The sequence below is a fragment of the Colletotrichum fructicola genome, assembly GCF_000319635.2.
Source record: "Colletotrichum fructicola Nara gc5 chromosome Unknown KSG_Nara_v1_contig09, whole genome shotgun sequence".
NCBI lineage: Eukaryota > Fungi > Ascomycota > Sordariomycetes > Glomerellales > Glomerellaceae > Colletotrichum > Colletotrichum fructicola.
Window position 1 is genome coordinate 3,437,663 of NW_027094059.1, and position 23,561 is coordinate 3,461,223.

Genomic DNA, 23,561 nt, shown 5'->3' on the forward strand with positions numbered 1-23,561 from the left:
TGTTGCGAAATGACAATAATAAAAACCGAAAGAAAAAGTACATTATTATGAGCGTCTGTGAGTACAATATCGCCGTGCGAAATAAGGTGAATAATGAATATATGTTTCTGCGACTTCAGGCCAGCTTCCATCCCCAATTCCCTATGACAGGAGTACAAAGTCATTTATTATTCTTTCGTTTTCCAGGCTCGAGTGTTTATGAAGGACTCCCGGGAGACCTTCTTACGAGCCCTGAATTGTGCTTCCGCCCTGTCCTACACCAATATCAAAGAGCGTTGTATTTGAATTTGGCCCAGAACTGGAAGACTTCAGAGCCCGTCTTTGTCATTCATCGAGCTTCCCGCTATGCCATTGCCCGTTGAATCTGAGTCGCTGTTCAAGATCAGCGGCGAAAGGTACAAACACGATTTCTGTCATGGCGTTAATAAATCTTTTACTCACAGAAAGGACCTTGTAGTAATGCCGACAATGGGGCAATGTTGAATATTTTCATATACGACACTTCGTCACTGCAGGATCGTCTACTCCAAGTCAACATCGAGAAAGAATGCAGTAATCAGCCTGCACGCACAAAGACGAAGACTGGACAGGGAAACAGCTCTAGGACAGTGAGAAAAACCTGAAGAAGCCTTATTGGTTCATAGTCCGTTGCTTGAACGCGCTTGAATATCAGTACCAATCATGCAGCAGGAGAACTAAACCTGGAAACGGAGGAACTGTGTTTAGAACTTAGCTTCAGCCCCCAAAATTCAGGCCCCAATACTTCAAGCCTGTCAGATGCTTCTTCCCACATGTGAATCAGTATTTGAGGAATTCGATTTCCGAATTCGATCAGAAGGCACAAGAATGGGGGGACTTGGCCACGTGAAATTAGCCGACGCTCTCCGCAAACGTGGACGCGGCCCGCTGAGGGAAGACGGCACCCAAAGTTCGCCCGACAACGGCTGGGCTGGAATTATCGGCTTGTATCATTCCGGCCATTCGACTTCCTTATCAAGGATGTCTCACTGTTGGTATCAGCTACCGCGAACTCTTTTCTCGATAGCTTCCCCAGCTTGAGACATGAGGTCTTATAATTTTCCAGCGCATATTCGGAGCTTCAATGGCAACTGCTACAGGGGGCAACACAGGTCTTTTGACAATGCGTTTCCGTGCGAAAAGATGTATTTCAATTGAGATGAGTCTGCCACAAATACCATAAAGCGCGTGTGCTTAATGCAGGTCTTGGTGGGAGCCCAGCTTCGCAAGAGCAATGCGACGCGGTGGGTGTTGAAGAGCAGAGTGGTCGCATGCCCATGTCTCGGATTTCTCTAGAATACCCTCCGCAGTCGGCATTTCTCTCCAGCTCAGCCACAGCTTCTAAAAGTTCCAAAAAGGGGGTCTCTCCGGGACGAAAGCAACGAAACAGAGTTGCTTGCGGAAAACGTCGATAATATTCATGGGCGTTCTAACAATTATACGCTGCAGGCACGGGGAACATGGTCGAGAGATGAGTCTGTCATTGTGTATAAGAGGGTGATGCACTGCCAGCTTCCTTGGCTCTCAGTTCATCACATCACTCACAGTCTTTCGTTCCTCAAGTCGTTCGATCCACAATTCCCCAACATCATGGCTGGCCTTCTCGATCTCGTGCGCACAAAGCACGTCCCCTTCATGAACCTCGAAGATGTGCTCAGGCAGCCCAGTCTCGAGGAGCGCAGGAAAAAGCTGCACGCTCGTATTGAGGAGCTTGCGCTTACCGATTTCGACCCTGGTGTCTTCGACGTCGAGCTTCTGAGCCAACAGATTGTGGCTCGAGTTGACCAGGACACCCCCGCGAATAGGCTCGCCATCGCCAAGGGCAACATCATCATTGGCACCTATGATGGCACCCAAGCCGCTCTCACACAAGCGTATAAGATGATTGAGAAAACGTAAGTCTATTCATCATGTGCCAGACATCGATGTATCACATCCACTGACCACGGCCTTTACCACGCAGCTATGAGTCCGTCTTCGACGTCCTCCAAATCGAGCCAACGATCCCACGGTTCATTGACCTTGAGTTCAAGCGTCAAATCTACCGCTACTCCTCGTACCCCTACAAAGCCGAGGGTGGTCTCGCCTATCCCCCTCACCTTGACCACATTCCTCTGACCGACAAAACCCCCAACATCGCCATCTTCAACGCCGCAGGAGTAGCTCAGACTGCAGTGATGCTCAATCAGATCATCCCCGACAAGTTTGCCAACGACCCAGCCGTCAAGTTTGTCTCCGGCGTCGCCAGCAGCTTGGTCGGCGGCATGCCCCAAGCGGGTCCCACCATTGCCGACTGCGAGCGCTACAACCTCTTCTTCCGCAAGACCGGTACCGACGTCGAGCGCGGCGCCAACATCGGCCTCCTCCCTGACTGGTACTCCGACCGCCGCTTTGCCGAGCAGTCCTTCACCGGCACGAACCCTACCACCATCGAGAAGGTCCCTGAGGACCTGCTCCAGGAGTTCATCGAGACGGCGAAGCGCACCGGTTACGACTACTGGGCCAAGACGCTCGCCACACTCAACCCGGCCAACCTCTTCGTCCAGGACTGCCGCTACTTCCGCAAGGCCTGTGGTCTCAACGCCGAGGAGAACTTCACCTGGAAGGAGCCCAAGTCCGACAACAACTGGAGCTGCGCCGCCGTGACGCTCTTCCAGCTCTTCGGCGACGGCAAGCTGCACCCCGTCGCCATCGTCTGCGACTACAAGGAGAGCATGGCTACCTCCGTCACCATCTACAACCGCCGCCACAGGCCTTCCGACCCCTCCATCTTCGAGAAGACCGACTGGCCCTGGCGCTACGCAAAGATCTGTGCCCAGGTGTCGGACTGGTTCCGCCACGAGGTCGGCGTCCACTTGACCCGCGCGCACTTCATCGAGGAGGCCGTCATCGTAGCGACGCACCGCACGATCCCCATGGAGCACATCGTCTACAAGCTGCTCCAGCCTCACTGGTACAAGACCCTCTCCCTCAACGCTGGAGCTCGCGATACGCTTGTACCGCAGGTTATCAAGGACCTTGTCGGCATGAGCCCCGAGCAGTGCTTCAAGTACATGGCGTACGAGTACGAGAACTTCGACTACCAGCAGAACTACGTGCCTAACGACCTCGAGCACCGCGGCTTCCCCAACACTAAGGAAGGCCTTGACGACAAAAAGTACAACAACTACGCCTACGCGAAGAACATCCTCTCCATGTGGAACACGATCCGCAAGTACGTCAAGGGCATGCTGCTCACGCACTACGACGAGGAGACCGCGGACGAAAAGATCCGCAACGACAACTTCATCCAGGACTGGTGCAAGGAGGCGCAGACCGGCGGGCGCATCAAGAACTTCCCCGACATCCAGTCGCTCGACCAGCTCGTCGACGCCGTCACCATGAGCATCCACATCGCGGCCCCCTTCCACACCACGGTCAACTACCTACAGAACTTCTACCAGGCCTTCGTCCTCGCCAAGCCCCCCATGCTCTGCCGCCCGCCACCGCGCACCCTGGACGAGCTCCTGGACTATTCTGAGGTGGAGATGACCAAGGCGCTGCCCATCGGCCGCCAGCGCGAGTGGCTGCTCGCGGCGCAGGTGCCGTGGCTCCTCAGCTTCAAGGTCGCCGGCGAGCGCAGCCTGATCTCGTTTGCGCACTCGCAGTGGAGGACGCACTGCCGCGCGGGCAGGAACAGCGCCAACATCCGGGAGGTGACCGAGGAGTTCTTCTACGACCTCAAGGACCTCGAGGTGGAGTTTTCTGTCACGAGCAGGCAGATGGACAGGGGCAGCATCCCTTACATGGTCATGGACCCTAGTAATACCGCTGTTTCGATTCTGATCTAGGCATTCTGAGAATAATAATAATAATCGTGTTTCTTTGTCATTCTCTTGGTGCTCGCAGTAAAGTTCCTCCCCAACTATGTATTAATCCGCCGTCAATACCACCATCGCCGTCTTCTTTCCGCGTCGTCGTCCCTCTCTATCAATATTGCCCGCCGTCCTCTACCACTATCGCCTTCCCTCATCGTCGTCCCCCATCGTCGTTGTCCCCCATCGCCAGCCGTCTTCGGCGTCACCCCTCACCAAAGCGCATCCTTGTGTGAATTCCCTAGCTTTCGTAGGCAAATGAAGAACGTGATAGCGCCACCCGTGCTTCTCTCCAGCTCAGCTCTGAGGTTGTTTGCCATAGAAATCGGGTCTTTAGTTGCGCTCAAGCAGTACTCGATGTCAAGCGTCTCGAGGTTCTCCAGCTCTCCACGGCAGGCAGCTTGGGCCAGCCAGTCAATGTCGATTCTCATTGGCCAGCACCATCGCTTTACCGTGAGATGCTTCAGGTTTTTTGGCAGTGTCTGTGAGACTGCCTTTGGTCCAAGAGTGCCGGGAACAATGAAGGTCTCTCCAAAGTCGCTGGGGGAGATTGTGAGTGACTCGAGGCTCTCAAAGGACTCAAAGGAGCTGTATCCAGCCTTCCACATCTCATTCTGCTTCTTGGGGTTCACTACCAAGTGCAGATCTTTGATTGTGCGCGAGTGCTGTTGCAGGCCCCCCACATAGGTCTCCGGTGACTCTTGATCCCTGGTGGGGCTTCCAATTGGGTGCGCTGTGTAGATAACACTCTCGAGGCTGCGGCATGCTGTGATGAAAATGTCGAAGTCCCATTGTGTCAGCTCGCAATTATGCAAGGTGAGATGCTTGACGTGAGCGAGTTGGGCAAATTCAGGCCAGGCTATCGGTTCCCAGTGACCGAGACAATTCTCAATATGGAGTTTTGTGACCTGCGGTTGGAGGAGGAAGAGTAAGGGCTGAAGTTCGCGCATAACGGTATACCTCATTTCAGGGTGTCTGGGATTAGGGAAACCGTGCATGTGCACTGCCCTGAGTTGTTTCAAGATCTTGTTTTCCGCCACGGCCTGGCGGAAGCCATGAGAGAACATAGACATGCTGATGGTCTCATAGGAAATCGCCAGCTGCATCTCGTTCAAGCTGGGCATTTTTGCTAGTGAAAGCTGCAAAAGTACTTGCTCTTCTGAAATAAAGCTGTTGTCCCAAAGGGCGCTGAGATCCCCCATCCAGCTTTCTCTCTTCGCAGCATTCGTGAATAGTTGGAAATCATCCTCTGCCAGTGGTATGAATTCGACGGGCTTAATGGCGTTGAAGCGGTTTGTCCAGGTGTTACCGGCTTTGTAGACAGACAGCTTCAGCAGGCGAATTTGCTCCCCCAAGTAGGGTCGCTTGATCAGAACCCTCAGCAGAGCGATAAGCTTGGTGTTGTGGGGGATAAAATATTGCTGTCTGACTGTGATGTGAACTCTTCGGAACAGGATGGGCTGCGCCGTATTGCAGAAAGCTTTTGAGACCTTGCACAGCGAGGCTAGGGCTTTCTGAGGAATATCCCAGTCTTGCAGGTTGTCGGGCTGGTCAAGATCGTGCTCGTGGATGTGGAGGCAGATCTCACGGATCAACTCCGGGGGAAGCTTGGAGAGGGTCGCCATAGTATTACGCAGATGCTTTTGTGATCGTGAGGTTCGTCTGGTGAAGCTGAGTAATTTCGATCGTTTCCAGGTTGTTCTCGACTGCGCGGTGGTTGGGCTGAGGCGACACAGAGCGAGCGCAGTTGGCAGCTGGGTTCGTGATTGTTTTTGTGTGAACTGGAGAAGTTTTGTGCGTGGGGAAGAATCCAGCGTTTGAGGTGAAAAGGTGAAAGCTGAGGTATTGCAGGTATAGCAAAAGAGGAAAGAGCGAGAATTTTTCAGTGAGCACCTGCCTCACATAAGGCAAGAGCGGGATGGTGTGGAAGCTGGAGCGCCCTGCCTTGTTTGGAATGAAAAGGTGAACTGAAATGTGCGCGTGTTGGGTATGAGTGCTAGTCGCTCTTCAGAAGCTGTGAAAGAAAAAGATCCTGTGAAGAATGAGGTGAAGTTGTGAAAATGTTTTTTTTTCTCTTCATAAATGGACTGAGGACTCTTTATAAATGGTTCCTATCAAGGACATTGACTTGTGATCCAGAACATACAGCTGAGATTTGAAAAAGGGAAGGAGGAAACGATGTTAGCTCCTGCCTTATGATTCTTAACCCAAGACGAATATCATCTTAGGATCTGTTCATAAATACTAAAACTGAGGAATACATCAAACCTTAGATTTCAGAGTACGTTTTCTCTGTGGCTTTGTTAAAATATCAATAGAGACTTGAATGCTAAAGAGAATACGTAAAAGACTTGTGAGGTCTCTTTCAGTTATAACCTTCACTCTTCAGAGTCATTCTTGGCTTTGTTGTTTCTACAATTCGTTGAACTGATTAACCCCCTTGCATTGTCGTCAAGTCTCTAGTTGAGACTTGATCAGATTCATTGTCCCTCCTTTCTGGGAAGAAGAAAAACTTTGTACTTGTTGCTGTTCAATCAGTAGCTGTTTGAGCTTCAAGCCCCACGATACCTTGCAGCTCCCAGTTTCAACCTTAAGTTCATTAAGAAAGAAGATATCCAATTCAGAGGATTTTCTGGTATCTAAAGAAGAACTTCCTGTTTCCAGTACCTCGACGTTTATGTCTTTTCAAACTGTTTAGGATGGGCGAGTGATTATAACATTCCTGAGAAATTCTGCAGGGACGTCCCGTCATATGGTGAGCCGGACACAATCTCCCAGCCATGGTCAATTGAGGAGCAGACGTCGTTGAGGCTGCCACTCAAGCACTTGGGTATTTCGTTTCGCTGGGCATCCCAGGACCGCTGGTGTATCATGGTGTTGTCCATGTGAGTGCTTTGCGCTTTTAACACGGTGTCTTCCCGTTTGCCGGTAGAACAGATAGCTGAAAGTATGGCTTCTTAGGGTCAGGTAACCGAGTCTCTCAACCCGGCATGCAGCTTAGTTGCGCCATGACACTCTACGTTCCCCCCAGATTTCAATCGTAGTCCCCGCTGCTCAATTGTTCGTATCATGGCATCATTGAATCTGCGTCAGCTTGTTTGTTCCCGTGAATGACATCTCATGATGGTGGTCTACGCAGCACGTCACGTAATCACATTAATCAACTTGGAAAAGCCAAATGTTGCAGGCAAGATCGTGGACCTGGTATCTCTGGCTAGTCTCTTAATCAAGTTTCGGACGACAGAAACATTGAATGATGCTGTGGACCAGCGCTTCGCTCCTTGGGATTGGCCATTTTGCTTCCAAGTCAACCGTCCTTCAACTGTTGCAATATCTCTGAATTCAATAGCAATGATGGATTGGCACAAACTCGCATGTCTTGCAACTTGGGCATCAACGTTGTCCAAAGAGTCAAAGCGTTCTCCTGGCCGGCGCAGAGTTTACCCCAGGTTTGCGCGTGACCAACTTGCAATTGAACTCATCTGTGCAGCTAGCTAACCAAGTTACATCAGTTAGGATGACAAGCCCCCAAAAGTTGCCTCTTCCGACCCAATGTCTCATTCATGATTGCCACCGCGGGGGGGTCTTCCGTCATCCAGGATGGCCGTGGGAACCTGCATTATGCCCCGCGACAAACCAGCCAACGGCATTGCAAGACACCAGCACGGCGCTGCGCTGCACTGCCACCCCGAAATATCCCAACAGTCGGCAGAGTTGCATCCTACATCCTACTCGGCACAGGGGATGGTATTTCCCCACAAGGGACCCTGTAGGCTAACTCCAGCCTTCCAGGTCTGCCCTTTTTTAGGGTTTCACGTGTCGTCCACCTTTTAGCAGAAACATTTGCGTCATAGGTAGCAGGAAATAGGTGTTGAGAGGGGGCGGGCTGAGGCTTGACGCTTCGCTTTGGGGGGCATTGAGTTCTTGGCGCCGAGTCGGCTGGGTTGGGGTCCGCCCGCCCGCCTCACTCTACCCAGGCGAAGCCCTTTTCAGCGACTGTTGCGCCGGAGGAACGTGAGGTCCCCTGGAGTTAGTGTCATTCAGTGGCAGGCTGTCTGTCGCCGGGCGTCTATCAAATGCTGTCAGGGACCGAATTCAAGGAATGTTGTAAGCGGCCTTCCTCAACGTCGCTCGCCCCGGCGCCAGAACATGGAGGCACGGCATTCGCCGATGAGTCCGTAGACGATGACTTATTAAGTGAAGACGACAGGGAAAGGCGAGACACGTTGTTCGCCTCGCTGACTGGACCTCATCGGACTACGCCTTGACACCGTCATCAGTCTGTGCCACAGTTGATTGCCTGGACGCCAAGAAGTCCCCTCGAACCCTTTGTGCCTTTGCAGAAAAGGCCCAAGTCCTTAGGTTTTGAAAAAGGCGTTGGGACATGCGATGACGGAGGGCACAAGAGACCCGCCCCCGAGACGACACGAGGCAACCAGCAAAACGAAGAAGAAAAAAGTCGTCGTGTGAATTCCTCCCGAGGGTCTGTGGTTATGACGCCGGGTGTCTCTGCCTCGGCTTGAGAGAGGTCCCCTTGGACGTCCCTCGCGACGACTTCGCTTTTAATGCTCGGACTTATTGGCAGCGGAAGTCGGCCGATGATGGAGACATAAGGCCCCATTTTCCAACGGACTTGGCCGGATTCGCCGGGAACGTGGTCCTTCACCACCGAGTCGCCAGCGTCTGGCCTCGAGTCGCGGACAGTGGACATTTTCGTCAGTGGTGAGCCGATGCAGGCCGCATTGAAAGGACCCATCTTCTTTGTCCTGTCAATTATTTTTGGGCCATTTTCAAACCGTCATCGGGGTGTGTCACAAATGCATGCCTTATTAATGAGTCGACTGCGCGTGTCGTTCTTTTTTGGTGTTTATGGCCCTTTGTACTTCCCCAGATTGTAAATGACACACGCCCACGATTTGTGGCGTTTCGCTTGTAACCCGCTACGGTATCGGGGCATTTCAGCGACCGGCGAGTCACAACGAAGCTACCCCAAATCTTTCCCAGTTTCCCAGCATCTGTGAGGCCAGTCAAGGTGATGTAGCTTCGTGGCGCGGACTGATGCGACTTCTTGGCTTTATGTTTTGCCTTTCTGCTTTTCTTTCCTTGCGCCCCAGATTTTGTACCAACACTAGAGTCGCACCCCTCCCCATCCTCAGCTTCGTTCCCGTTCCGTCCCCCGGAATGCGTCTGACCGTTGGCTGAGAGATCTCAGTTCGGTTGATCTTGCTCATCTTGCGGGGTTGGCCAACGAGGATGCGTAGATGGTTTCGAGGGTTTGAAAGGTGGCGACGGTCAGACCTTGCGGGATAGGGATCATCCATCATTAGTGGCATAGACAGGAAGAGTCACTCAGGATCGCCGGTATCGCTTCCTCTCGACAACTTGTCAGATGAGGAGCAAGACAGAGGCTTTTACCGCAAGGTGCATTCGGTGTCGGTGAGCTAAAGCCCCCAAGTCATCAGAAACAGTCAGAAATAACCCATCGCCGGCTGTCAATCCGAACAGCCCGGCCCATTCGTCACATCCCCCCCAAGTGTGCATGCAGCCTTCCCTGTCTCACCCCGGCTCCTCCACAATCCATTATCGGGGCCCTTCCATTAGCTCGGTTTCCATTTCCATTTCCCCAGCATTCGCATAATAGCTCCCCCGTCCAATGGAAGGGTAAGATGACGGGGGGAGGGGTTGCCTGCCTGCAGCAGCAGCCTGTTGGGTGCAGGGCTTGTCGTGCAGCGCACTTGCAGCCCGAGCGAACGTGGGGGGAGGGGGGGAAAGCAGTCCCGGAAGTCTGCGAGAAAGCTTGTGAGACGAACTGCAGTGGGCTGTCTGTCCGGATGTCTGACTGGCTGGCGCTGCAGAGTACCTTTTATCCCCCCTCCGTCACTGCTGGCTCTGGCCCACACTTTTCTGCCCTTCAGATGCTGCATGCATGAGGCGCAGGAGAGAGAGGGAATGACAGGTCGCCTTCCCCCCTTTCCCAGAGGCCGGACTCGTCGGAGCTTGAGGGAGCTACAGCAGCTGTGAGAAGCTAGCTCTGAGCTGTCTTGGGGTAGGACAGGAGGCGTTGAGGTGCGACAGCACACGACACGACACGAGCTGGATGGCTGCGTTTGGAGTAGTGCCGTGCCTCAGTCTCCCCCCCGCGTTTTCAGATTTCACGCTGCGAATGAAAAGGAGTTGGGCAGACTGAAGACGAGAAGGGGGGAGAGAGGAGGGATGGTCCATGAGCGAGTGGCCGAACGGAGTGTGCCATCCCACCACTCGAGAGACAATCCCATCTGTGCATTTCCAAGCGCTGTGTTTCACGCGCCGGACCCCGGAGCCTGCCGACAGAGGAGGAAAGGGGTCTTGGCAGAAAGTGTAAGGCGCCGTTGAGCGAGAAAAACGAACATGTTATTACTCGATGGCTGAGGGTAAGAGAAATCATGGGAATTCTTTTTTTCTTCGCTTGCCGCTTGCGCAGGGCCCTTTGGCTCGTGCGCACGTACATTACACCTACGTCAGGCCTCATCAGGGTCAGGGTGTGTGTGTGTGTGTGTCGGTCAACTCGGCCTGTCATTCGCCCGCAAGAAGGATGAGAGAGAGACACTACTCACTCTCTCTAGTTCGACAAGCGCAACGGTGGTGGGAGAGAGAGAGAGACGAGGCAGCATTCCTTTTGAGTTCTCGAGTTGTAATAAGGCCCTGTCACTTATTGAACTAACCCCGCATTCGATCGGCGCCGATTTGCTGGTCTCTCTGCGCGGCCACCATCTCAGGGTCCAACAACCATGTTCCATGCCTTTCCTTTCTCTCTCGCTCGCTATGTACACCCGGCTATCCGTACACCACCATTTACACCTTTTCTTTGCGGCAGTACCACCACGTCCGCGTCCACCACACAACCATTGAACCACTACGGACAGACCAGGGGTCCAAGGCTTTCCGAGAGGGCTGGCGCCTGCTGGGTCGAGGGCAGATTGACCGAGAAGAGGAAGAGTCGAGGGTGGGAGGAGGCAGGAAACGTCTATAAGTTCTGCCTCTCTCCTCCATGTTTTCTACCTCCTTTCCTTCCGTCTTCACTCATCCCTCTCGACGACAAAGAAATCATCGAAGACTATAAGTTTCAGCCTCGAGCAACATAGCCTACACACAACCAACCATTTACACCACCAAACACCACCACCACCATCACCTAGCCGCCAAAATGCCCGCTGCTCCCTCCTGCTGCAAGTGCGGAAGCATGATTGTCATCAGCAACTCGTGCCCGTCCTGCGGCCACCACGAGTGCCGCACCTGCCTCTAGACAACCCACATGAAGAGCGAGAAGAGGCTCGGGAAGAACACGGCGTGAAAACCGTTCTTCCCCTGCCTCGGCTGAAGTGCGCTTTTCATTACACCGAGAGAGGCTCCGACGAATCACCACACAAAAACTACAAATCAAAACCTGCGCCTTACACCCACAACCAATGGACGGACGGCAACCGCCTTGCTCGCGCTTTGGCGCGACAGGCCAGGCTGAGCCAGGAAGAAAAACTTGAGTGTAGTGGCACCCCCCACACACTCAGTCTTGCTAGCATCGCAGCAAGCCGATGAATACCGAGCCTGCCATGCCCAAGCTTTGAGGCTCCAACGAAAATTTTTCGGCGCCATCTTCAACACCACCACCCATCATCCACCACACGGGTTCGCCGTGTGACGATTTCTTATTTCCGGTGGCGAGGGGACAGGCATTAGGTGGATTGCACGACGTCGGGATGGACCATTTTGAGTTGATATTTTCGCCTTTTCACGATCAATACCCCCCATACCCCTTGTTTGTTTTGGACACCTTTAGCACCGGCGTTGGAACGAGAACGGCGGGTTGCTCGGAGAAGGGATTCAGGGACACGGAGTGCTTCAGGTCATTTTGGTTCGAGCATTTGTACAAAATATCTCTACTACCCCAGAAAAACAATCAGAAAATCAGAAAATCTTTGTATAATTCTTATGTGTCCCGGTCAATTTGTGTAATCATCTGCTGCCGCACTTTTCGTGGAAAAATTAAGCTGAACGTGATTACCCGTCTGCCTTACAGCCTGCACGCCGAAAATGTGGGTGATACAAGACCCGGAGAAGTGGCCCTCGCGCAGCGATGTTAGCGCCGGAAATTTTTGACTGTTTTCTTCTGCGAACCGACGCAGCCCACCGGACGGAATCGCTCCACGGACCACAGGGGCAGAAATGGCATGTTTTTGGCATGAAGCGTTCGACTGACCACCACAATTTAAAGTCGGCCCATCGTGAAACAGTCGTGGTGCGTTGCACTTCACAGCGTTTGGCTCGCGTATGTATGGACTGTGAGCACTGAGCGGCCTGCCGAGCGACTTGCTGTAGCATGCGGTCCCGAGGCATCTATCCACCGACGGCGTAGGATCGGCGGCCGTGGTGGTATGTTTTCTGGACCAAATGCCGGATAAAGCAGGCCTTGCATGCCTTGTGAGAAGAAGTTCGGACGGACGGAATAACGAGGGCTGTGGTGTTCAGATGTCTAGAACGCAACGCGTCGGTGTTCTCGCCTCGGCTTCGGTGCAGATGAGTGGCCCCTTGGTGGTCCACACATGCCCTCAACAACGCAGACAACAACAAACCAGCTTCATTGCGAGCGAAAAAAGATGTGCCAAGGCCTCTTGTTGAAGCCCAGCACCACTTTCGAGAAGCAAATCACTAGTTGAAACGACAACTCCCACGGAACCAATGAGGGGCTCTGTTGATCTCTTGTTGGTTGCTCAGGGTTCCCTGGAACACCTCGTTTCTCCAACTACTTGATTGTACTATGTCAATGGTCACGCGACGTCTTTTAAGATTTTCTGTCTCGAGAAACATGGGATGCCAAGGCGAACCCAAATCGTCGCCCCAAGTTGATGCCCAAAGAAAATGTTCTCGCTCGGAATACATGCTTACGTTTTCTGTTGTTAAACCTTGTGTCACCTCGAAATGAAGAGGCTTTCTGTCTCTAAATTAAGACGGGAGAGACTTCGATGGTAAACAAGTTTTCAATTGACGCGTCGCTCGGCTCACAACTATTAAGCTTCGCCTCAGGGATCCAATGAGGGCGAAGATTAAGTAGCTCAACAACCTGTAGTAGTTTGTGTAGTTCCACATTCGTAATGAAGAGAACTAAGACCTTCGGGTGAAGTTTGAGTAAGTGAAAACATTGCTACTGCAAGGCTTTCGGGGAACTTCAAGTCGCTTAGAACAGATGCGTCCATCAATCTCACCTGCAACACAGGCAGCACTGCGGCGTTTAGAAACGTGCCGCGTGTACTTTGGCAAAGACTCCGATGCAGTATGTTTCCCATTGATCAGAAACTTCAGGTCGTGTTTAATGATTGCCGATTGGTGATGGGGCCTGCACCACAGCCTCGACCGAGGCAGGAGCCTAGGTAGCATATGTAAATGCTTTGGTGAAACTATCACAGTAGGCCAGATGAAGGTATATATCTTTAGTAGGTTTTAAAAGTCACAAAAATCTTCTCATATCAAGGAACCTGTTGTTTTTTGAGAGATGTCTCCCTTTTCTGGGGCTCCTTCTGGGGTGCTGGAAATAAGAGCTGTAGCAACATACTACCCAAGCACCAACCAGGAATAGGTCGGTGGTTCATTTGAACTTATGGCTTGCAAGAGGGGCATCGATCTATACCTGTATCGAAGCGGAGAAGCCATGTGGCCAATAACTATTGGTTCCCCTTGTGCCATTGAAAATCAGGCTACGACTAAACTCGTCTGACAAGAGAGATTTTATCCGGGATGGAATCATCGCCTTGCTGACTCTTGCTAATGAACAGTGCCGCAACATTGCTAATTGGTGAGCAGTAACCGATTGTTCTGACCGTTCGCGACACATTTGCCAAATCCTTCCCGTTGAGACGCCTTCAACAATGGGCATGCACGGCCAAGATCAGAGGCAAGACTGCCAAAGAGGGCCGTTGCTACGGCGTCTGAAATCTCCGGAGTCCATAAAAAATCTGCAAGAATGTACCAAAAAGGGCTGCTCGTCTTGTCGAGGACTGATGGACATCATTAAACAGACAAAGCCGGGGTGGTTGTCTGAAGCGCGGGAACGCGATCTCTCTATTTCTATCAGGCCACAGCAGAGATGGCTATTTAACTCAAACCTGTCGTCGCTGCACTCAGGAGGCTCTGGGACCATTCGACTACTCGAAGCTACGAAGCCGATAGACCACCTACAGCTCTATCGACGCATGACAGGTAGCTGTCGGAATTCCCACTGCCAGACGAGGGAGATTGTTACTGACGATGTGTAAGATGCCGAGAAGCTAAAATCGGGAGACCTTGACAGGTTCGAAAATATTGTCTTTGGAGAGAGCGTCGAAATAGCGCCGTCATCAGACTCTGACCTGGCGTTCGCCCGAGCCTCACTATGGTTGCGGAACTGCGTGGAAAGACATCCCGCCTGTCGGCCTAGCGACCCCAATTTCGCGCCCCGCCGACTCTTAAGCATTCAGAGCCCTTCGGGCGACCAAGTAACTCTCGTTGAGTCCTCCGGGATCGGCCCCCTACGATATGCGGCTTTGAGCTACTGTTGGGGCCCCGACACAAGTGGCGTCAGGACGACGGTGAAGTCGAACATGTCATCTCACGCTTGCGGCATTCATGTGTCGGAGTTGCCGCAGACAGTCCAAGACACCATCAAAGTCTGCGTCAAGCTGCAAGTCAAGTACCTCTGGGTCGACGCGCTGTGTATCGTCCAAGACGACGCCGCTGACTGGAACGTCGAATCCGCAAAGATGATGGACATCTACGCGAACTCCTTCGTCGCCATCACCGCGAGAGCACCGAGCTCGTGCAATCTTGGGTTCCTCGGCCAGCAGCAGCTGGGAAGCACGGGATGGCAGAGACCCATCTGCGCCCGCGTGCCGCCCGGTCTGGGTCCTTCTGGAGACCGCCTCTTCGTCAGAGATGGCGAGGTCGAGCAGTTCCAGGTCTTTTCCCTGGACTCCCGCGGCTGGTGTCTGCAGGAGAACATCCTCCCACAACGGAGACTGGTCTTTGACGGCCGGGAAATGGCGTGGCACTGCCGCGAGAGGAACGTGTGCGAGTGCGGCCATCTCGACGAGGACGTCGACGCCGGCGATGAGCCGCTGATGTCGGGCTCAATTGACGGACCGACAAACCTCCTGGAACTTTCGCAACTCCACTGGGAATGGCTGAAGCTGGTCGAGCTGTATTCGCGACGCTTCCTGACGAGATCCAGCGACAAGCTGGTCGCCTTGTCAGGTCTGGCGAGATTATTCCAGCAGAGGTTCTCCCGCGCGAAGGTCCTGTCCCGGGACGAACACATCATTGCCATATTCGACGAGAAGACGCTGGTAGCATCGAATCCTCCCATGGCGCCCGGTCTACCCGCTTCCTATTACGCGGGACTCTGGAGAGAAAGCTTCGTCCTCGGCCTTGCCTGGACGGTCGAGTACCCCCTCCTGAACAAGACCGGTCATGGCAACCACTCAAAGTACAAGGAGTATTGTGCGCCGAGCTGGTCGTGGGCTTCGGTGGACGGTCCCGTAGTCTTCCGACACATGGAAGTCACCGCCGGCAGATACGAAGAGGGTGACAACCCGCAGTTGAGTTGCGACGTGAAGATGAGGGGCATCGCGTGCATCCCGAGCAACGTCGCAAATCCCACAGGCGGAGTCATGGACTCGGCGTCCATGGTTCTCTCTGGTCTCTTGGTCCCAGTGGACCTGGCTACGCTTCACGTCAAGGATGACTCGATGTTATTGAACTATATGTGGTACAATCAAATGCAATCACCGGGAGATGGGAAAGGGAGATATAGATTGACATCATTCGCCCGCACGCGGAGGAGGCAGAGCTGGCGGGTGCTCCTGGACGTCGAGCGGCGTCCAACAATAGAGGAGGGGAGCTCACATGCTTTCTGCTGGACGTCCCCGATAGAGCCGAAGAGTGATTCAGATTGCTGCCGGTGGGACGAGAAGACGCAGTATGCGTGCCTGCGGCTGTATACATTCCAGAAGCAAAAAATACACATAAGAGAGGAGGAACACAAATGGCTTGGGGTGCAGTCGATTATCGGGTTTTTAGTGTTGAAGAGAGTGGCCGGTGCGAAGGACACTTACGAGAGGATCGGCTTCGGGATCTGGGATTCCTTTGACAGCGGGGAGAAAAGGGGTGTCTTCGAGCTGTTCTCGGATGCGAAGGAGGAGACGATCAAAGTTGTATAGCGGGTTGATTTCATAGGGGCACTCTGAGACTACCGTGTGATATCTACAATTCCCTACCCGAAGGGTCAACAACTTCAGCGTCCACGTCATCGTACGATCTGAGAGGGCACCGTCGACCCAAATCCTCCACCCTACCCAGCAAAGCCCTCAAGGCCTGGACCAACACAGACAGCGCACCGCCCCTGATGAAGTGGCTAGCCATCAGCGGGTAAACTGTGCCGGCCAGGGAGAACGCTCTGACTTCTCGAACAGCGTCGACGGCTTATGACATGAAGTAAAGGCTCACAATTGATGAACAGATGTTTAACGCCGCTCAAATGATTGACCGAAAAGGCTGACGGGCCTGGAATAGATTCAAAGAAGCTATGTTCATGAAAGTACAAAAACGTTTTTATTGCTCGAGTACACGCTCAGCTTAATTGAGGAGATAAACCAGTGTGATAGAGAGCAAGGTCGCAGAACCAAAGAAGAAGCTATCGAACCACTGCTGGATTCTAGAAGAACCAGAAACAACCACCGTGCTCGGTTTGGAAGATACCGATCCGCCAGTATTTGACTCGGTCGAGGAGGGCGGCAAGGGCTTCTCGCCAGAGCTGGGGCCGGAGCCGGGGACGAAGTCCGAGCTGCCCGGACTCGTGCCACCGACACCGGGACCCGCACCAGCAACGTCTGAGGAGCCTGCTATTGAGCTTTCTGGCTTTGATGAGCTGACAGCCTGCGTGGGAATAGCTGCAGCAACAGAATGAATGTCGGCCGCACCAACTGAACCAACAGATACTGCGGGGCTGGCTGGAGAAACCACCGTATTGCCATGTGCATCCTTACTTTCAGACCCGTCTGAAGCGTTGCTCTGGTTTGCAGAAGTATCTGACCCGCTAGAACCGACTGCAGTTGCTGTTACGGCTGACACTGCATATGCGATAGGTGATTGAGGTAGAACAATTGGCTTGCTGGGGTCCGGTAAGTTGATTGGTGCCGGTGCCACCTCCACAGGAACCATGCTGGGCTGGGTTTGGCTCTCTTCGGGATACAGCTTGCTTCCTTGGGGCTGTAAGTGGTTTCCTCCGGAACGATACTCTTCTTCGACAACGGACTGTTGAGTTCTGTATGGGCTCTCCGGAACGGTAAGCGTGACTAAACTCTCGCCTTTGGAGCCGCATCTATTGCAAGATGCCTCGATCGTAGTCATCGGGACGGTGGGCGTAACCTGCGTCGGGCAGCCGCAGTCTGGGAAATAAAGCGTCGAGCAAAGCTCGGTTCCCATGAGGGCTGTGGGATTTGCTGGGTTGATCGTAGTGTACGTTATCGTGGTTACAACAGAGGTTATGGGCATGTCGACACCGAGATTGCCAGTGCTCTCGCTCGCCATAGACGGCGAAATTCTGGACGTTGCAAGACCAAGAGTAGTGGGAAGAGGTACCAAGACATCGCTGTTCTCTCCAAACCCAGGAGCAGAAGCTGCGGTGGGTGATCCCACGTTGGACACAGTTTGTGAGCCGGCGAGCCCGCCGGAAGACGAAGGATCAAGTACATCGCCATCATCTCCAATATCGGCTCCAGAACCTGCAGTCGGAGATCCCACATTGGGTACGGTTTGCTTGCCAGCAAGTCCGACTGAGGAGGAAGGGTTCAAAACGTCGACATCATCGCCTGGGGCAGGGATCACCGTGGTGGTGGGGGAGCTCGGTGCAGTTGTGGATGGTGTGGTGGCCCCTGCCAATGTTGTCGGGACGCCGTCAACAATGAACACGCTTGTGAAGGAGCTCGGTTGTGGAGGAACGGCAGGATCAAGGGTGTTTCCAATCGTTGTGAGCTGACCTGCAGGTGTGCCTCCGTTGGTAATAGGAGTGATATTCTCTGGTGCAGCAGAGCCAGGCAAAGTGATCGGCGTCGATGGCAAGACCGAGTCGCCTCCAACAGGAATGGTCGTTGTAGGTGTGCCAGGGGTCACGACAACTGAATCCACCCGTTCGTAAATGGTGAGAAGTACACTGCCAGGGACAGCTCGCTTGGAAACCTGTGGTCTGAAATGCCGCGCGCGCAGCCTGGTGATGTTTGTAGCCACACTTCCGCCGCATATCTGCTGAAGATCTCCTGGGCACGGTGTTCCACAGCCCTCAGTGGGCACAAATGATGCCGACTCGAGAGAGTCTGAACCGTAACAGATGCTGAAAGGGGATGAATGTTAGCTACACGAAGTCCTGGTGCTTGTAGAACTGTACTTACTCGAAGAAGACGCCAGCATATCTAAGACTTCCTGCCAATTCTATGCACCTTTGAGGGGTCATGGCGGCATCCCTGCCAACCTCATTGAAGGAGGGGTAGCCGGCTTGGGAGCCCAAGCAGCCCCGGAATACATGATTGTTGATAACAGGTACGTTGGAGAGTATGGAGACTGTGGGCTCAGCTGAAGGTAGCGTGCTTGTGGCAGCTGGCTGAGATTCTGGTCGAGGTGTCGTGCTCGCTGCCGAAGTTGAAGTAGCTGGTATGTTCACGAACGGGCTGGATGTCGCCGGGCTGGGTGTGGGTGTGATGGTTTCGGGGGATGAACTAGGTCTGATGGCAGAAGAGATGGAGCTGCCTGAGGATTGTGCTGTTGAGCTCACCGAGCTCACCCCGGCTGGCGACGAAGCAATAATGTCCAGGTCTAAAGCCGCGGTAAGTGAGGATTGAGAGGTATCTGAGGTAGTGCCCTGGGGGGTTGGTGACGGCGTAGTCTGCGCTATGGGCAATGACGGTGCAGACTCTGTGGATGCTATATTCACATTGCTGGTTCCCGAACTGCTCGCCGTTGCGTCGATTGATGTTGTTGCTGTGCTGGTGGACATTGCCTTTGTGCCAGGGGATATTTCAGCACTTGATGGCGTAGTCGAAAAGGCCATGAAACTGCTCGATATCGTCTCTAACGTTGTCCGGATTGTGTTGGTAGGGAATCCGGACGGTAAGAAGAATGACTCTGTAGCAGCAGTCACTGTTACCAATGGGAAAGATATTGTTGGGATGCTAGTCGTCGTAGCCTCTTCGAAAGAACTCGAGACCGAAGATTCCGTCGTCGTGGGCGAAGATTCAATTGTCAACCGGGTCAAAGAGGAAGTCGAGGAGGGAGATTCGAGAATTGACCATGAATCTGAAGTTGTCCCTGTCGATAGATCGCTGGTGGCGGACACCGTAGATGATGTGGTTGCCAAAAGCTCTGGCTCAGAGACAGTGGCTGCTGTAGTCGAGAATGCTTCTGTGAAGCTTTCTGTGGAGGTTTCCGATGTTGAGGGAAGCTCTGTCTCTGATACGGTGGCTGTCGTAGCCGAGGATGCTTCGGGGGATGTTGCCGTTGTAGATGTCGCGTCCGAGTAGCCAGACACGGCAAAAAGTATCGCGGAGTCGATATAGGGATTTGCTGCATCACAAACATAGATGGATAAGTTGCCGGTACTCACTTGACGGCGACGTGAAACAGACGGGCTCCTTCCCGACGAAGGGAAAACAATGGTTTGGGTAAGAGCTCGAGGGTATGAGAGGCCGAGGTCTGCACCATTGACGGAAAGATCTGTTGATAGGGCAGTAGTCTGGAAATAATCGCTTGATCCAAAATCCCAGAATACTCCGAACTCGTCAGGAAATCCACCAAGCAACCTGTTTACTGTCAGCGCAAAATGACGTGCTTGGCGGAGATCGCACAAACCTTTCGCCAGTAGCCAAAATGAGTGTTATTCTTAGCTCACTGATATCTTGAGCAAACGAAATATCCACGCTAAAATGTGAATAATCTCCGCATGAGCCAACACTCTGGGCAAAGGCCGTGCTTGGTACGCATTGGCTTTCCACTCTCTTCGCGCGTAGAGCGCTCTCTCGTGGGCATTGATATCCCGCCGATGCATCTGCTACTTTTCCTGTGCTTTAAATAACTCCGGAAAGTCCGTTGGGACCGTCTGTGAAAGTCCCATAGCTAAGAGCTCCCGCTCTAGGCGTGCTGACAAAGGGATTTTGTACTTCCAGGCGACTATCTTGAATTGCCGCAGCTGCCAGTTCTTGAGCAGTCCCCCCAGGCCTAATTATGATACCTTCTGCTAGGCCCAAGAGCGATGCTAAAGCGCAGAGACTGGATGTGGACATCAGCATTGCAAATGTATCAGAGAGTTTCCAATGTGACTGAGTTGATGGGTACAATTAAAGTCTGGTGCACAATGTAGCTGAAGGATGCTATATGTATGTAAAATGCAGCATGTCCATTTATGGTATGAGCGGTCAACGCCCTCAAGCATTTTGTCATTCCAACTACATTTCCCGTTTCTATGATGTACCTCTTCCAACCCATGCTGATTCAAATCACGCCTGCAAGCTGTCTTGCAACTCCATCGCAAGGGGGGGTCACTTTGAGCAGATATCAGTATCCAGAAGTCGAGCGGATCAACGTGCGTGTCTTTCACGCAAAAACTGTGTTTCATTGGAGAGGGTGTTTCGGTTTCAAGAATGGAGATTCCTTCCAATGGAATGCGTACCAACTGGTCGGGTCTGGAGGCACGAAGTCTATCTAGCTAATTTCTTTCCGCCTCACCGTCGACCAGTCAGCCGCTCTCGCATGCAGCATGATTGTCCAGTGAGTTAAAAGTCTATTGCCAATGTATTTCTCTACTATGTGCGAGTGTAATTACGTGTTACGAAGTGTCATGGCAACGTCAGGGCTCTTGGGATACTGAGATGCATTCAAATGACGGTGCATTTTATGGGGTACTTTGCAGTCGTTGAGTAAGACCAAGCTCCGTGAGTAGGGTTAACAAAAAAGAGTGAATTTGGAGGTATGAAATCCACGGGCCGTGTCTGATAGGGGTTAAGCTCGGCAACACCGATGCTAATGAGCTGCACATTCCGACGCGGGTGACGCTTTCGAGTTCAGCTCTTGGCAGATCTCAGACAGCCCCTCTGGAATCAACGCCCTGCTTTTGAGGCAGTCTCAGACTTCAGGTGGTCAGCCGTCAGCCATGTGTCATGCCGTTTACCCAATACGTGGAAAACACGTTCCTTTCCCGAGCCTTAATGCTACCTGGGGTATCCACCCTTGCAACCTTTGTCTTGACAGTGGCCGGAATTGAATATCTTGGTTTAGGTCGGCATAATATTTCGTTTCTGTCAATGTGACGTATTATTCATAGACATTTAGCAAAGAAATATCCTTTAATTGAAGTCGCCCAATGGGGGACGGAGTGTGGCAACTGTGAATTCACAGTCAGTACACGGGTCATGGCGGATCCACGAAATCAACAAAGAGAACCTCGGTCCTCGAATGTGTAAACAATGTGTAACGAGGTTTTCTTGAAGTAACTCAACTAATCCACCACCTCTCATGGTAACTCCGTAAATCAACATTCCCACTGAAGGCCTCCTTTTCGAGCCATGGCGTAAGATCCACGTCAGTAGGCGCTTCACCAGTTGCCGCCGCTACGTCTTTCCTCGTCCATCCATTCCCCAGCCATCCAAACCTGTTTCCTTGAGGATTCTTGTACGTGTAGATGAAATCTTCCCATCGAGGGTCTTTCCGGACCAAGTCGACATGCGCAGCACTGCCAGGCCATAATCCGTGAATCCTACCACCTTTGATCCCTCCGTTGTACCACGAACTGCATGATTCACTCATAACGGTACGTGGGAAGAAAGCTTCGGTGTAGGCCCGGAAGTCGCGAGTCGCTTCTGCTGTGGGTGCCATGCTTCGAATGCCTTGCGTGGCAGCTTTGCGCAGTAATTTGGCAACATAGGTAAGCTGGTTTTCCACGGCATGGCATAAGGTACCTGCTAGACCTGTGGCATTTGGTCCTAGTACTGTCAAGAAATTGGGGACTCCGGGAGCGAGCATGCCGAGGTATGTGTCAGGGAACCCGGGCTTGCCACCGGGCCGCCAAGCTTTCTGCAGATCGATCCCATTGCACAAGACTGGGAATTGAGTGCTGAAAGTAATGTCGTGCCCAGTACTACAGATGACAGCATCCACCTCTCGGCGAGTCCCTGTAGCCAGTGTCAGTAAGCAGGAGTTGTACTAGGGCTGAAAGTCATACCGTCAACTGTACGGATTCCCGTTTCTGTGAACTCCGCAATATGGTCCCTGATGTACGTCACGTTGTCTGCCGTCAGCGCTTCCAGATACCCAGGTCCTGGTGTCAGTCGACGACAGCCAACGGAAAAGTCGGGGATGATCTCTTCTGCTAGCTCATCGCTTCCGGAAAGGCGAGCCTTCATCAGCTTGCGGATAGACTCTTCGGCAGCTGCGTTTTGCGGTCCATCTTTGAAGATGCCACCAAAGCGACTAAAGAGCTTTGCTTCCAGAGCTTTTCGGAATCTCAAGTACTTTTCTGGGCTCGTTCGCGCGTCTTCGATGTTGTCGGCGACAAAGTCTGCAAGATCTTCTCCTCCAATCGGCGCTGCCACCCACGTCTTGTTGCGAGCATAGTGGTCGATTCTCGATGCGACTTTCTGCAATTGCGGCAGCACCTGAAGCCCCGAAGCACCATTTCCAATAACGGCGATACGCTTGTCTTTGGGGTCGAAGTTTGGATCCCAATTTGACGTATGTCTGAGGTGCCCTCTGAAGTCCTTGATGCCCGGGTAATCTGGGAGCTTCGGATCGCTGAAATGGCCTGTGGCGGTAATCAAGAAGTTGGCCTCGTCAACGAATTCTCCTTCATCTGAATGAATCTTAACAATCCACTTCGCCTTCTCTTCGGACCATTCTGCTGAGGTCACGGTATGGCTCGTACGTATATACTTGCGCACCTCATACTGATCTGCGATGCGTTTCCAGTAGGCAAATATCTCAGGCCCAGTAGCGTACGCCTCCGTCCATGTCGTTGAGGGGGCGAATGTTGCCTGGTAAGCGTGAGCCGGAACATCGCATCGCACGCCTGGATAAATATTGGTGTGCCAAACACCTCCCTACTGCCTCGTCAATAACCAAAGCTCAATAAGGCGTCACCGTGTTCATACAATATCTGAGTTTCTCTCGTAGACGACCAGGTCTATATTGGGAACTTTCGCCGGCAGCAATATGCTGGCGATAATTCCACTTATGCCGCCTCCGACGACTATAGCTCGGATAGGTTCATACTCATCGATGGGATGTTCCTCGATCACAAAATGCGGATCGATGGTTTTCAAAACATCTGGCTGCTCCCTCGAATGTGCGTTGTGGTCGTGACTGACCAGGTCAGCAATTGCAGTAGGGGCCATATCGTTGGGTTGAATGGATAAACCATGAAGGACACTAGAGATGAATGTCTGCTTCAATGACGCTGAAAGCCGAAACTTTCAGGCATAAAAGACAGTAGTTCTTCAATCACGCAACGCTTTTCACAATTTGTAAATCGCCTGATAGGATTCCGCATGCATGGAACCAGAAGCACGTTGTTTCGAACGATGCTGGCGTGATAGAGATATTGTCGTAATCGGGAATAGATCTGGAGCCGTAGAAGGAAATGCTTAGCAA

General features: G+C 52.6%; 6 protein-coding genes across 6 annotated transcripts; 3 read left to right on the forward strand and 3 right to left on the reverse strand.

The window, feature by feature from the left end:
* Positions 1-1,608: 1,608 nt before the first annotated feature.
* ALOX15 (Arachidonate 15-lipoxygenase) lies at positions 1,609-3,848 on the forward strand (the record flags this gene model as incomplete). The annotated part of the gene is made up of 2 exons (XM_032022247.1): positions 1,609-1,913; positions 1,982-3,848. 2 exons carry the CDS (start codon positions 1,609-1,611, stop codon positions 3,846-3,848), a joined length of 2,172 nt encoding a protein of 723 aa, XP_031880795.1.
* A 236-nt stretch (positions 3,849-4,084) lies between these two features.
* CGGC5_v015304 (uncharacterized protein) lies at positions 4,085-5,497 on the reverse strand (the record flags this gene model as incomplete). The annotated part of the gene is made up of 1 exon (XM_032022248.1): positions 4,085-5,497. One exon carries the CDS (start codon positions 5,495-5,497, stop codon positions 4,085-4,087), a length of 1,413 nt encoding a protein of 470 aa, XP_031880863.1.
* An 8,595-nt stretch (positions 5,498-14,092) lies between these two features.
* CGGC5_v015305 (uncharacterized protein) lies at positions 14,093-16,093 on the forward strand (the record flags this gene model as incomplete). Its single annotated transcript, XM_032022250.1, has 2 exons — positions 14,093-14,099; positions 14,157-16,093. The coding sequence occupies 2 exons, from the start codon at positions 14,093-14,095 to the stop codon at positions 16,091-16,093; spliced, it is 1,944 nt and encodes a 647-aa protein (XP_031880794.1).
* Positions 16,094-16,508: 415 nt separating this feature from the next.
* On the reverse strand, positions 16,509-18,381 carry CGGC5_v015306 (uncharacterized protein; the record flags this gene model as incomplete). The annotated part of the gene is made up of 2 exons (XM_032022251.1): positions 16,509-18,261; positions 18,320-18,381. 2 exons carry the CDS (start codon positions 18,379-18,381, stop codon positions 16,509-16,511), a joined length of 1,815 nt encoding a protein of 604 aa, XP_031880917.1.
* A 436-nt stretch (positions 18,382-18,817) lies between these two features.
* CGGC5_v015307 (uncharacterized protein) lies at positions 18,818-19,444 on the forward strand (the record flags this gene model as incomplete). The annotated part of the gene is made up of 1 exon (XM_032022252.1): positions 18,818-19,444. One exon carries the CDS (start codon positions 18,818-18,820, stop codon positions 19,442-19,444), a length of 627 nt encoding a protein of 208 aa, XP_031880918.1.
* Positions 19,445-21,410: 1,966 nt separating this feature from the next.
* On the reverse strand, positions 21,411-23,305 carry moxY-3 (FAD-binding monooxygenase moxY; the record flags this gene model as incomplete). Its single annotated transcript, XM_066153234.1, has 4 exons — positions 21,411-22,087; positions 22,138-22,764; positions 22,837-23,011; positions 23,063-23,305. 4 exons carry the CDS (start codon positions 23,303-23,305, stop codon positions 21,411-21,413), a joined length of 1,722 nt encoding a protein of 573 aa, XP_066007425.1.
* Positions 23,306-23,561: the final 256 nt, after the last annotated feature.